General features: G+C 42.3%; 1 protein-coding gene across 2 annotated transcripts in view; it reads right to left on the reverse strand.

Moving 5' to 3' along the window:
- The window catches only part of NOL6 (nucleolar protein 6), an 89,087-nt gene that overhangs the window by 18,121 nt on the left and 57,162 nt on the right, over nt 1-13,804 (reverse strand). For both annotated transcript variants that reach the window (XM_039349537.1, XM_039349538.1), the window contains 2 exons: nt 10,493-10,617; nt 8,743-8,832 (listed from right to left, as the gene is read on the reverse strand). In XM_039349537.1, the coding sequence (XP_039205471.1) occupies nt 8,743-8,832; nt 10,493-10,617 (215 nt within the window). The remainder of the gene's footprint in view (nt 1-8,742; nt 8,833-10,492; nt 10,618-13,804) is intronic.

The following is a 13,804-nucleotide window of genomic DNA, read 5'->3' on the forward strand; positions in this document are numbered from 1 at the left end:
TGTCTAGCATGCCTGCAACCACTTCTCTTAATAAAGGATTCCTGTTGGAAGAATTATTCCAAGAGTTCTGTCTTCTTAAGATGCAAAGTGGGGTGGGTCCTTACACTTTTTTAGTATTAATTTTGCTTTCATCGACGTCTGGCAGGAAAGGGGGAAAAAAAAACTATCCCTCCCAGTTACCATTAAGCAATTTTCCTGGGAAAGGAAAATAAAATAAAAAAAAGTCAGCTCCTAATACGACCACAAACCACATCTGCACACAAGGGCTGAGTCACACCCCGGCATTCAGTCAGTTTATACATCACTCTCTCTGCCCCAAGCAACCTGCTGCGTCATTTTCTCCGGGCTCCCAATTCAGCCTCAAAGAGATCTGGAAAAAAAGAACCATTCAACAGATTTCCTCCAAGACAATGACGCAGAACAAAGAGAGGAAGCAGCTGTCGGTCTTAATCCGATTTTAAATTAGGATGAGGGGATAGAGGGGGAACTCATCAAATTTGCCGACACGACACCAAGCTGGCAGGATTAGCCAACACTCCAGAAGACAGGCTTAGGATACAGGAGGATCTGGACAGACTTGAACACTGGGCGCTATCTAACAAAATAAAATTCATTGGTGAAAAAAGTAAGGTTCTACATTTAGGCAAGAAAAACCAAATGTACAGGTATAGTATAGGGGGTACCTTGCTCAATGGTAGCAACTGTGAGAGGGACCTCGGAGTCCTAGTGGACAATCACTTAAAATATGAGCCAGCTCTGTCCAGCAGCTGCCAAAAACACCAACACAGTGCTAGGCTGCATTGACAGAGGGATAGAATCAAGATGACACAAAGTGTTAATACCACTTTACAAGGCCTTGGTAAGGCCACACATGGAATCCTACATCCAGTTTTGGTCACCACAATGTAAAAAAGATGTTGAGACTCTAGAAAGAGTACAGAGAAGAGCAACAAAGAGGATTAGGGGACTGGAGGCTAAAACATATGAGGAACGGTTGCTGGAATTGGGTATGTCTAGTTTAACGAAGAGAAGGACGAGGGGGGACATGATAGCAGCGTTCCAATATCTCAGGGGCTGCCACAAAGAAGAGGGAGTCAAGCTATTCTCCAAAGTTCCTGAAGACAAGACAAGAAGCAACAAATGGAAACTAACCAAGGAGAGAAGCAACCTAGAACTAAGGAGAAACTTCCTGACAGTTAGAACAATTAACCAGTGGAACAACCTGCCTCCAGAAGCTGTGAATGCTCCAACACTGGAAGTTTTTAAGAAGAGACTGGACAGCCATTTGTCCGAAATGGTATAGGGTTTCCTGCCTGAGCAGGGGGTTGGAGTAGATGACCTCCTAGGTCCCTTCCAACTTTTATCATCATCATCATTATAATAAATAAAATTAGGCCTGGCTCTTAAAAAAATCACAAACTCTTATTGATTGATTGATTGATTGATTGCTGAATCCCGACTAGCAGAAAAGAGTTTCGTGCACTGAGCAAAGTCAATGCAGGTTAGACCTCGACTTATAACATTTCGTTTAATGACCCTTCAAAAGTTACAACGGCACTGGAAAAATGTGACTTACAACCGTTTTTCAGTTACAACCGTCGCAGCATCCCCATGGGTCCCGGAGAATCAAAATTCAGATGCTTGGCATCTGTCTCGTATTTATGACGGTCGCAGTGTCCCAGGGGTCACGTAATCCCCCCTTTGCGACCTCCGGACCAGCAGAGTCAAAGGGGGGAAGCCAGATTCACTTAATGACGGTGCTGTTAACTGAACAACTGCAGTGATTGACTTAACAGCTGTGGCAAGAAAGGTCGTAAAATGGAGGGGAATTCATTTAACAATGGTCTTGCTTAGCAATGGAAATGTGGGGCTCAGTTGTGGCCGTAAGGCGAGGACTATACCTGTAGAACTATGCGCTGGAACAAAAAAAAAAATATTAAAGGGTTGTGTTCTGTTATTTCTGAGCTCACCCCAGCTTCCACTATGTTTTCATTTCTTGTTTGGATAGGGAGCTGGAGATTCAAGTGAAATTACATATAGGGTTTCCTCCCTGAGCACAGGGTTGGACTAGAAGACCTCCAAGGTCCCTTCCAACTCTATTATTCTATTCTATTCTATTCTATTCTATTCTATTCTATTCTATTCTATTCTATTCTATTCTATTCCCATATTTTCTGTTCTATTCTATTCCATATTTTCTATTTTATTCCATTCTATTCTAGTCTAGTCTATTCTATTCCATAGTTTCTATTTTATTCCATTCTATTCTAGTCTAGTCTAGTCTAGTCTATTCCATATTTTCTATTTTATTCCATTCCATAGTTTCTATTCTATTCTATTCTATTCTATTCCATATTTTCTATTTTATTCCATTCCATAGTTTCTATTCTATTCTATTCTATTCCATATTTTCTATTTTATTCCATTCCATAGTTCCTATTCTATTCTATTCTATTCTATTCCATAGTTTCTATTTTATTCCATTCTATTCTAGTCTAGTCTAGTCTATTCCATATTTTCTATTTTATTCCATTCCATAGTTTCTATTCTATTCTATTCTATTGTATTCTATTCTATTCCATATTTTCTATTTTATTCCATTCCATAGCTTCTATTCTATTCTATTCTATTCTATTCTATTCTATTCTATTCTATTCCATATTTTCTATTTTATTCCATTTCATAGTTTCTATTCTATTCTATTCTATTCTATTCCATAGTTCCTATTCTATTCTACTCTACTCTATTCTATTCCATAGTTTCTATTCTATTCTATTCTATTCTATTCTATTCTATTCTATAGTTTCTATTCTATTCTATTCTATTCTATTCTATTCTAATCTATTCTATTCTATTCTATTCTATATTTTCCATTCCATTCCATTGGTTCGTCTTTTTGTATATAAATCCCAGTTCTATGGGATCAGCGAAAGAGTTTCGTTTTTATTAATGAAAAGTAATGTTTTTGTCTGAAAATTCAATAGCTAAATAGAGACAGATTCTGGCAATTAGCACTGTTTATATTTGCAAAAAATAATTATTATTATAATAATCCTGGGGATCAGCCTTGGGTATATCTGCAAAATACATTTCAGAAAAAGATTACAGGTAGTCCTTGACTTACAACAGTTCACTTAGTGACTGTTTGAAGCTACAACAACACTGAAGAAAGTGACCTGACCTTTTTTTCACCGTCATGACGGTTGCAGCATCCCCATGGTCTGTGTGATTTACATTCGGATGCTTGGCAACTGATTCACATCTATGACGGTCGCATTGTCCTGTGGTCATGGGGTCACCTTCTGCGACCTTCTGACCAGCAAAATCCACGGGGGAAGCCAGATTCTCTTAATAACCCGTGTAATTAATTAAATAACTGCAGGGTTTCGCTTAACAAATGTGGCAAGAAAAGTCATAAAAGGGGGCAAAGTTCACTTAGCACATTTCTCACTTAGCAACATAAACTATGGTCCAATTGTGGTTGTAAATCAAGGACTACTTGTAGAGTTATGCCCTGGAAAAATATATTCTGGAACGAAGACTGAATAAAGCGCTCTTTAAAGCAGCCACCTCTTTTCCCAGGATAATGTGGCTGTCCTCAAAAGCTGCCGTGAAACCCCAGGAAAAGAGGGGGCTGCTTTGAAGCGATGCAAGCGCTGCTAGATTTGCACCTGCACACACCTGTCTGCGCTGCGAATCTGAGCTTAAGTATTGCACAGCCCTGTTGTTTGGTTTGCGTCACTTTTTAGATCTTGTCTTCCTTTCTGTACCTGAAGCAAAGCTGGCCGTAAACCAAGAACCTTCATTAAAGTCTATTAATCTGTCTGCTGTGTTTATTCAATTTAAATCTCCTTAAGACTCCAACTTTATCCATTCTCTATCTTCTGCATTCCAGTCAGACATTGGGACTACACTGGAGCTGTGATTTGTTGAGAATTCCTCAATGTTTTTCTCCACGGTATCTGCAGCGGGTGAATCTCCACCAATTTTTCCTAGGCAGCCACAAAGATAAATAGATAGATAGATAGATAGATAGATAGATAGATAGATAGATAGATAGATAGATAGATAGACAGACAGACAGATAATGGATGGATGGATGGATAGATAGATGGATGGATGGATAGCTAGATGATGGATGAATGGATAGATGGATAGATGGATAGATAGATAGATGATAGAGATAGATAGATAGATAGATAGATAGATAGATAGATAGATAGATAGATAGATAGATAGATAGATACAATAGATAGATGGATGGATGAATAGATGATAGATGGATGGATAGATGATGGATGGATGGATGGATGGATAATGATGGATGGATGGATAGATATATGATGGATGGATGGATGGATGGATGGATGGATAGATAGATAGATAGATAGATAGATAGATAGATAGATAGACAGACAGACAGATAGATAGGTGAGGGGGAGAAGGAGGAGGAGGACTGTGGGCTCCTTGGTGCTCTCTGAGCTTGGTTGTTTCATGATCCAGATAGGTAAGATCATCAGTGCTAGAAGGGATGATAATGATGATGAGGAGGAGGAGGAGAAGGAGGAGGACTGTGGGCTCCTTGGTGCTGTCGGAGCTTGGTTGTTTCATGACCCAGGTAAGTAACATCATCAATACTAGAAGGGGTGATGAGGAGGAGGAAGAGGAGGGGGAGGAGGGCGACGACTATGGGCTCCTTGGTGCTGTCGGAGCTTGTTTCATGACCCAGATAGATAACTTCATCAGTGCTAGAAGGAGGTGGGGTTTGCAGAGAGAAGGACGTTGTTTTCTTGCAGTTATTTCATTCCCAAGTAGGTAACTTCATGGTTGAGAGAGAGTGACTGGCCCAAAGTCACTCATCCAGCTTGCATTCCTAGGTGGGATTAGAACTCACCATCTCCTGGTAATTGGCCCAAAGTCACCCAGCTGCCTTTCATTGTAACATGGAACTAGTACTCACAGTTGCCTGGCAATGTTCAGAGACATCCAACTGATTTTCATGCCGACGGCAGACCTAGAATTCAGTCACATGCTGATTGGATCAAAGCTGACCAATCGGCTCACATGACTAACGCAGGACCAGAACTCATCATCCTCTGCTGCTTGGCCCAAAGTTATATATATTGTTACTAGGGCCCTTTTGGTCTAGTTCAGGGGTAGGCAACCTCGGCTCTTTTATGACTCATGGACCTCAACTCCCAGAATTCCTGAGTCAGCATAGCTCAGATAGCAGCATAGCTGACTCAGGGATTCTGGGAGTTGAGGTCCATGAGTCATAAAAGAGCCGAGGTTGCCTACCCCTGGTCTAGTTCTTATGGCAAGATATGCTGAGTTGTAATCCTGCCTTAGTCCTGGAAGCCAACCGGGCAACTTTGATCCAGTCAGCAGGCGACCGTGCATTCTACTCCCACCTTAAGCATGATAACCAGTTGGGTGACTCTGAACACCACCAGGCAACGGTGAGATCTAGTTCCGTGTTAAAACGAAAGACAGCTGGATAACCTTGGGCCAATCACCAGGAGATGGTGAGTTCTAGTCCTACATTAGTCTTGAAAGCCAATTGGGCAACTTTGATCAAATCAGATGACTCTAGAAAGAGTTCAGAGAAGAGCAACAAAGATGAATAGGGGACTGGAGGCTAAAACATATAAGGAACAGTTGCTGGAATTGGGTATCTCTAGTTTAATGAAGAGAAGGACGAGAGGGGACATAATAGCAGTGTTCCAATATCTCAGGGGCCGTCCCAAAGAAGAGGGAGTCAAGCTATTCTCCAAAGCACCTGAAGGCAGCACAAGAAGCAATGGGTGGAAACTAACCAAGGAGAGAAGCAACCTAGAACTAACGAGAAATTTCCTGACAGTTAGAACAATCAACCAGTGGAACAACCTGCCTCCAGAAGTGGTGAATGCTCCAACACTGGAAGTTTTTAAGAAGAGACTGGACAGCCATTTGTCTGAAAAGGTATAGGGTTTCCTGCCTGAGCAGGGGGTTGGACTAGATGACCTCCAAGGTCCCTTTCAACATCATCATCATCATCATCATCATCATCATTATTATTATTATTATTACTATTACTACTACTACTACTACTACTACTAGTTCTGCCTTAGGCATGAAGACCAGTTGGATGACTTTGAATATCATCAGATGAATACGAGTTCTAGTTCTGTGTGACATTGAAAATCACTTGGGAGACTCTGGACCAATGACCAGGAGACAGTAAGTTCTAGTCCCACCTTAGGCACACAAGCTGGATAGGGGACTTCGGGCAGTCACTCTCTCTCAACCATGATGTTATCTAGTTGGGAATGAAACATGCACAACTTCCTCCTCTCTGCAAACCCCACTCCCTTCTAGCACTGATGATGAGGTTACCTAGTTGGGTCATGAAACGTCTACAAGAAAACCACCAAGCTCAGAGAGCATCAAGGACCCCACAGTTATCGTCCTCTTCTTTCTCTTCCACTCTATAAACCCCACTCCCTTCTAGCACTGATGATGTTACCTAGCTGGGTCATGAAACGTCTGCAAGGAAACACCCAAGCTCAGAGAGCACCAAGGACCGCACAGTTCTAAGAGGTTCATAACAACCTAAATTTTCCTCTTTTCTTCCTCACATTTGCAACAATAAATATCTCTTTGAGCTGTTACTAACCTCAAGAATCTTTATGCCAGCATCTGAAATAGACGTATATGTTACAACAGCTGGAAAGAAACACAACAGCTTCTAAATTTAATTAAGCCATGAAAAACAGCCCATTTAACTGAGACGGCAGGCAGAGATTATGTTTAATATCACTGGCCTGTTTGTGTAGCAAGGATGGAAAGTCTGAAGTTTCAAGAAGAGCGCCATCAAGCTTACTGTTTAGTATGTCAGTGGAAATAAAAATACACATTGGGATCACTGCAATCTGATTTTAATTAACTTTAAATCAAACCAAAGCAAATCTAGTCTGCCATTGCTGTGTTTGCTTTTTGTGTTCCATCCCATCTCTTTGGGGAATATTTACACACACACACACACACACACACACACACCAACAACAGGTGCCACTAAGACCAAAGACAGCCTACCTTATAAAGAAATACGCAAAAGAATTTCTCCCAAATAAAAAGGATCCTTATAAATCTTCACCCCTAATGTCGTCAAGAAAAACACGTTGAGTTGATTGCAGTACAGGCGGTCCTCAACTGACGACCACAACTAAACCCAAAATTTCTGTTGCTAAGCGGGACGGTTAAGTGAGTTTTGCCCCGTTTTACGACCTTTCTTGCCACAGGTGTGAAGTGAGTCATTGCAGTTGTTAAGCAAAGCATGTGGTCACTAAGCGAATCCAGCTTTCCCCACTGATTTTGTCAGAAGGCCGCAAAAGGGAATCAAATGAACCCGGGACAGTGCGACCGTCATAAATACGAATCAGTTGCCAAGTTGATCACATGACCATGGGGATGCTGCAATGATTGGGTGAAAAATGGTCATAAAAAGTCACTTTTTCAGTGTTGTAACTTGGAACAGTAGGTTTTTTTTGGCAGCTGCAGCGCACGGCTGGCTCGTAGTTAAGCGGGGGTCCACTACTAGGATACCTAAAACCTTCTCACAGTTACTACTATTGAGCCAGGTACCTCCTATGTTCTACCTCTGCATTTGGCCTTCCTTGCCTCAGTGTAAAATCCCACTCTTCTCACCAATTAGGTCTGCATTTCATTCAATAGTGCCCAATGCTTGAGTCTGTCGAAAACCTTCTGAATCTTGAGTCCATCTTCTGAAATATTTCCCTGCAGCTATGGCTATTTGCCACGGACTACTCACCACAGGACAACTCTCCACGGACAACTTGCCACACACAATTCACTGCTAGACAACTCACATGGCCAACTCACCACAGTCAACTTGCCACAGGAAAACTCTCCACGGACAACTTGCCACGGATAACTCACTACAAGACAACTCTCCGTGGACAACTTGCCAGACAACTCACCACAGACAACTCACCACAGACAACTTGCCACAGACAACTCACCATGGACAACTCACCACAAGACAACTCACCACCACCAACTCACCATGGACAACTCACCAAAAGACAACTCACTGCAGCCAACTTGCTATGGACAACTCACCATGGACAACTTGCCAGACAACTCACCACAAACAACTCGCCACAGACAACTCACCACGGACAACTCACCATGGACAACTCGCCACAGACAACTCACAATGGACAACTCACCACAAGACAACTCACCACGGACAACTTGCCACAACTCACCAAGGACAACTTGTCATAGCCAACTCACCACGGACAACTTGCCACAGACAACCCATCACAAGACAACTCACCACGGACAATTTGCCACAGACAACTCACCACAAGACAACTCACCGCAGCCAACTTGCCATGGACAACTTGGCACAGCCAACTCACCACAAAACAACTCACCATGGTCAATTCGCCGGGGGAAAAGAGTTACACTAATATCAAAGAAATGGTGGAACAGAACCATTAAAGGAAGGATGAAAAAGGAGGGACAGAATGAAACGTGAATGACAAAAATTAAAACGATTTTTTAAAAATTCATTTTAAATCAATAAATTGAATTGTTAAATTGTCCCGTGGTGAGTTGGCCCATCCCAATTTCCCCCAGCTTGAGTGATAACAGTGGACTTCAAAGTAGGGCCTGGTCATACCGGGGAGGTCCACCTCCGGTGAAAAGGATCTTGGGCCCTCTTGAGGAACTCACCTTCAGGTCCTGGGTCCCGAGCGGATCCATAAGTTGCTTGTCCAACACCTGAAGGGACTCTTGGGCCAGCACAAGCAGGCGCTGGAGGATCTGAAGAAGGGAAGAGGAAGGAGAGGTCAACCAGGCAAGGCGAGGGCAGGCAGTCCTCAATTTCCAACCACTGGTTTAGTGACCGTTCAAAATTACAGTGACTTACGACTATGTTTCACATTTAATGACCACTGCAGCATCCCCGTGGTCGCGTGATACAAATTCAGATCCTTGGCAACTGGCTCTATATATAGGACGGTTGCAGTGATCCGGGGTCATGTGATCCCCCTTTGTGGCCTTCTGACAATGGAGCCCAACATTTCTGATGCTAAGCGAGACCTTTGTTAAGGGGGTTTTGTCCCGTTTTACAACCTCGCCTGCCCTGGTTGTTAAGTGAGTCACTATAGTTGTTAGTAGCGTGGTTCTTAGGTGGAACTTGTTTCCCCCTTGACTTTGCTTGTCCAAAGTTTGCAAAAGGTGATCATATGACCTTGGGATACTACAACCGTCGTAAGTACATGCCAGTTTCCAAGCTGTCTCGAATTTTGATCATGTGACCACGGGGATGCTGCAACGGGTGTAAGTCTGAAAAACGGTCATCCGTCCCTTTTTTCTACGATGTTGTAACTTTGAATGGTCACAAAACAAATGTTTGTAAGTCGAGAACTATCTGTACTCTTTGTTGCACACGTGGTCTTCGACTTACGACGATAATTCATCCCAGCGTTAAGTCACTGCGGTCCTAAGTTTAAGCATCACTTGACTCTATGCTTACTGTGCGGTGCGCTTGCCATCACTAATCAATGTGGTTACGGGACACGAGTTTTGCAAACACATCGCTGAGCGGTGGAAATTTCAGTCCCAATTACCGTCATAATCCGAGGACTCTCTGTATTTATCTTATCTCTCAGCTCAGCGTTTTCAACACTGAGTTGAAAGCTGAGTGGCAACAAAAGAGAGTATTTGTAACTCAGAGTTGAAATGAAGGGCCCGTGGTGCTCTCTGAGTTTGGATGCTTTCTTGCAGACATTTCATAACCCAGCTAGGAAACATCATCAACGCTAAAAAAGGAGCGAGGTTTGCTGGCTATTTTTGGTTGATTACCAACTCAATAAATAATAGCCCAATTAAGGAACTACTAAGAAGTCCCACCAACACTGACAGGCCAAGCTACCACTACATAAACAGAGAGCAAACCCCACTCCCTTCGAGCCCTGATGAGGTTATGTAGTTTGGTAATGAAACGTCCACAGGAAAACCTCCAAGCTCGTTGTCCTCCTTCTCCTCCTCCTTCTCATCAAACCCCATTCCCTTCTAGCATTCATGGTGTCACCTAGTTGGGTCATGAAACATCTGCAAGAAAACCACTAAGCTCAGAGATCATCTGAGTCCATGCTCCTCCTCCTCCTCTCCCATCTAGCACTGATGTTGTTACCTAGTTGGGTAATGAACGGTCTCTAAGAAAACCACCAAGCTCAGAGAGCACCAAGGACCGCACAAAGCTGAGCAGGCAATGAGATGTCACTTCAGTTCTCTGGCAACCAAGTGAGGACAAGAGACCACTTGCCCAAAATGACTTTGGTGACATGAAAGACAGGTCTTTAAACCCAACCTTTCATTCATCACTGCCAACAGAGGCTTCCAACAGCTGGTCTGATTCACAACGAGAAGCAGAGAAGGGAAGACACTGCCCAGGTAAGGTGGCCTCAGCTCGACATACCTGAGGTGATGGCTTCTCTCTGGTCCACAGTGACAATTGTTGGTCTTTCGGGGTAGCAATGAACATGGCCGGGAGTTGAGGCCGGGCTTCCATAAAGTGGTTCCTGATTGCTACATAATCTGCCTCTGGTTATAAAATCAAAAAGTCACCCTGTCAGAAGACAGTTGTCCATTCCTCAAATGCCTTTGTACTGAAACACTTATTTGCAATGGTAGACTTTAGCAAAATTCAAACAGCCAGCCAGTTTGGTCTAGTGATTAAAGCATCAGGATAGAAACCAGGAGACTGTGAGTTATAGACCCACCCTAGGCATGAAAGCCAGCTGGGTGAGCCAGTCACCAGGAGACTGTGAATTCTAGTCCCACTATAGGCATGAAAGTCAGCTGGATCACTTTGGGTAACCACCAGGAGACTGTAAGTTGTAGTCCCGCCTTAGGCATGAAAGCTGGCTGGGTGACTTTGGGCCAATCACCAGGAGACTGTGAGTTCTAGTCCCGCCTTAGGCCCTAAAGCTGGCTGGGTGACTTTGGGCCAATCACCAGGAGACGGTGAGTTGTAATCCTACTTTAGGCATGAAAGTCAGTTGGGTGTCTTTGAGCCAATCACCAGGAGATGTTGAGTTTTAGTCCCGCCTTAGGCCCTAAATCCGGCTGGGTGACTTTGGGCCAATCACCAGGAGACTGTGAATTCTAATTTTGCCTTAGGCATGACAGCTGGCTGGGTGATTTTGGGTCTCTCTCGCAGGCTAACCCACCCCGCAGGGTTGTTGTTGTGGAGAAAATAGGAGGACGAAGGTGTATTTGGTGTGTTTGTCACCTTGAGTTATTTATAAAAATAAAAAAAGGCCGGATACAAACAAATACATAAAATTATCGCAATCCATATCAGTTCATTGCATCCCCTCTAATATTAACATTATTTCTCAGTCTGCAGTTTCGTAATCTTCCTTACAACCGTTGCAAATCCTGCAACTATGGAAAAGCCTTTATGTTATAAAAATACATGGATAGGAACATCTATCTATGCAGTCCAGATGTAATAGAAAGATTAAAGACCAGATTAATTTTATACGCCTATTGTATGGACTCTTCTCGTCGTTCCTATCCCATTTTAATTTATTTTAAATTTTTGAAATTTTTAAAATCTGTGTCTTCCAATCAGTTTCGGCTCTCGGCGACTTCCTCCTGCAGTTTGCTTAGCAGTGTTTCTCAGAACGGGGTTTGCCAATGCCTCCATCCTAGGGCAGAGACAAACTGGCTGGCTTTGTGCTTAAGGCAGGTTTAGAATTCAGCGTCTCCCACTTTCTCACCACTCCCGGAAGCGCCTGAACCACTACTCCAAACGGACTTTCAATTTTTGTAACGCAGGCCAATTGGGACCTGCAACTTGGTTGTTAAGCAAAACAGTCCTTAAGTGAAACCACAACTGTGTTTACGATCTTACTTCAGCTCTCCTTGGCTTTACAGACCCGTGAAAGTCATAAATATGAGGACTGGTTGCAAAACTGTTTTTCTTTTCTCGTCATAAACGTGAATAGTTGCTCAGAATTATTTTTTAATAAAAAGTTTTTATTTTCCATTTATTCAACCTAATACAATTTACAAGATAAGACAAATTCATAACCATTGGTGCCGCTTCCATTCCCCCCAGGCTGCGTCCACCCTCTCTAATACCTTCCCTACTTCCCTCCTCTTTCTCTCCTCCCCTCCAACTCTCTTCCCCTCCCCTTCTCCTCTTACCATCCTACTTCCTCCCTGCACCTTCTTCCCCTCTCATCCCTCTCAAACACAGGAACGCAGCATAGGAGAAATGCCCAAGCAGCACCTCTCTCATAAACTACTATATCTATATTATCCTTACCCACCCATTTACCCACCCACCCATCCTCAGAATTATTTTTGTTAGGAATAACAGGAGCTAATTATGAGAAAGATTGCAGATATCTAATACTACACATATTAACCGCAGCAAGACTTGTATTTGCCCAACATTGTAAAAATGAAAATTTACTAGCTGAAGAAGTACTAATTAACAAAATGCTAGAGTGCACTTATTATCATATGTGGTGGACTTGTTCCAAAGCCAAAGAATTTTGGTGGCTAATAAAGACTTGGTGGGAGGAAATATTGGGACTGAAGATAGATTCTAGACCAGAATTGTTTTTACTGGGAATGACAGATGGAAAGTTTAACAAAGGAGAGACATATTTAGTGTTGCATATCATAACAGAAGCAAGGTTGGTGTATGCCCAGAACTGGAAAAACAGAAATTCCCCCGGTGGAGAGTGAACTAATCAGTGCTTTTTTTCTAAAAAAAAAAAAAAGTGCCGGAACTCACGCATGTCATACAACCCGCCTCCCCTATCTTACAAGGTTCCATCCAAAAAAGGTGCCGTAACTCCGTTCTGGGCGTTCTATGAGAAAAAAAAGCCCTGGAACTAATTAATTTTTTTTGATATGTGCAGAGATGGATAGATTATCCTTAGAAATGCGCCAACACTGGAAGTTCTTAGGAAGAAACTGGACAGCCATTTGTCCGAAATGGTATAGGGTTTCCTGCCTGAGCAGGGGGTTGGACTAGATGACCTCCAAGGTCCCTTCCAACTTTATCATTATTATTATTAATAAATTAAAGACAAGGATGAAACAGTATTACGAAGTTTGGGATAAGATGTACTATTGGTTAGCCTCGAGGAGAAAAAGTCAGAACAGAGAAAGCTCGTCTAGAAGACAGAAAGTGTAGATTTCCAACCTCAAAGTGAGCGTAAGATAGAGATTAGAATACGAGATAAGAATGGAAATGGAAGTTATGTTATAAATAGACGTAAATATGTATGTAAATGTATACACAGTATAAAATGCAATATGTAAAGGGTATAAAAGATCAATTAATAGGGAGACATATGATATATAATATAGTATGTATGGCAAAATAACAACCAGAAAAGTCACACTGTGACTTCAACCTCTTTTTAAATGTTTACTTAATAAAAAAATTTAAAAAAAGAAAATGCTAGAGTGTGCAGAAATGGATAGATTGACTGTAAAGATAAAAAAGAAAGAAGACTCAGTGTACTTTAGAACAGTGTTTCCCAAACTTGACAATTTTAAGGCATGAGGACTTCAACTCCCAGAATTCCACAGCCAGCATTGCTGGCTGTGGAATTCTGGGAGTTGAAGTCCACACACCTTAAAATTGTCAAGTTTGGGAAACACTGCTTTAGAACATGGGATAATTTCTATCAATGGCTAGAAAGACGAGTCAGAGAGAAAGGAATGCAATTTGTAATTTTGAATATATATTAGCAAGAAG

Source organism: Crotalus tigris, unplaced genomic scaffold, assembly GCF_016545835.1.
Source record: "Crotalus tigris isolate CLP2741 ecotype Arizona unplaced genomic scaffold, ASM1654583v1 scf7180000018292.409768, whole genome shotgun sequence".
Lineage (NCBI taxonomy): Eukaryota > Metazoa > Chordata > Lepidosauria > Squamata > Viperidae > Crotalus > Crotalus tigris.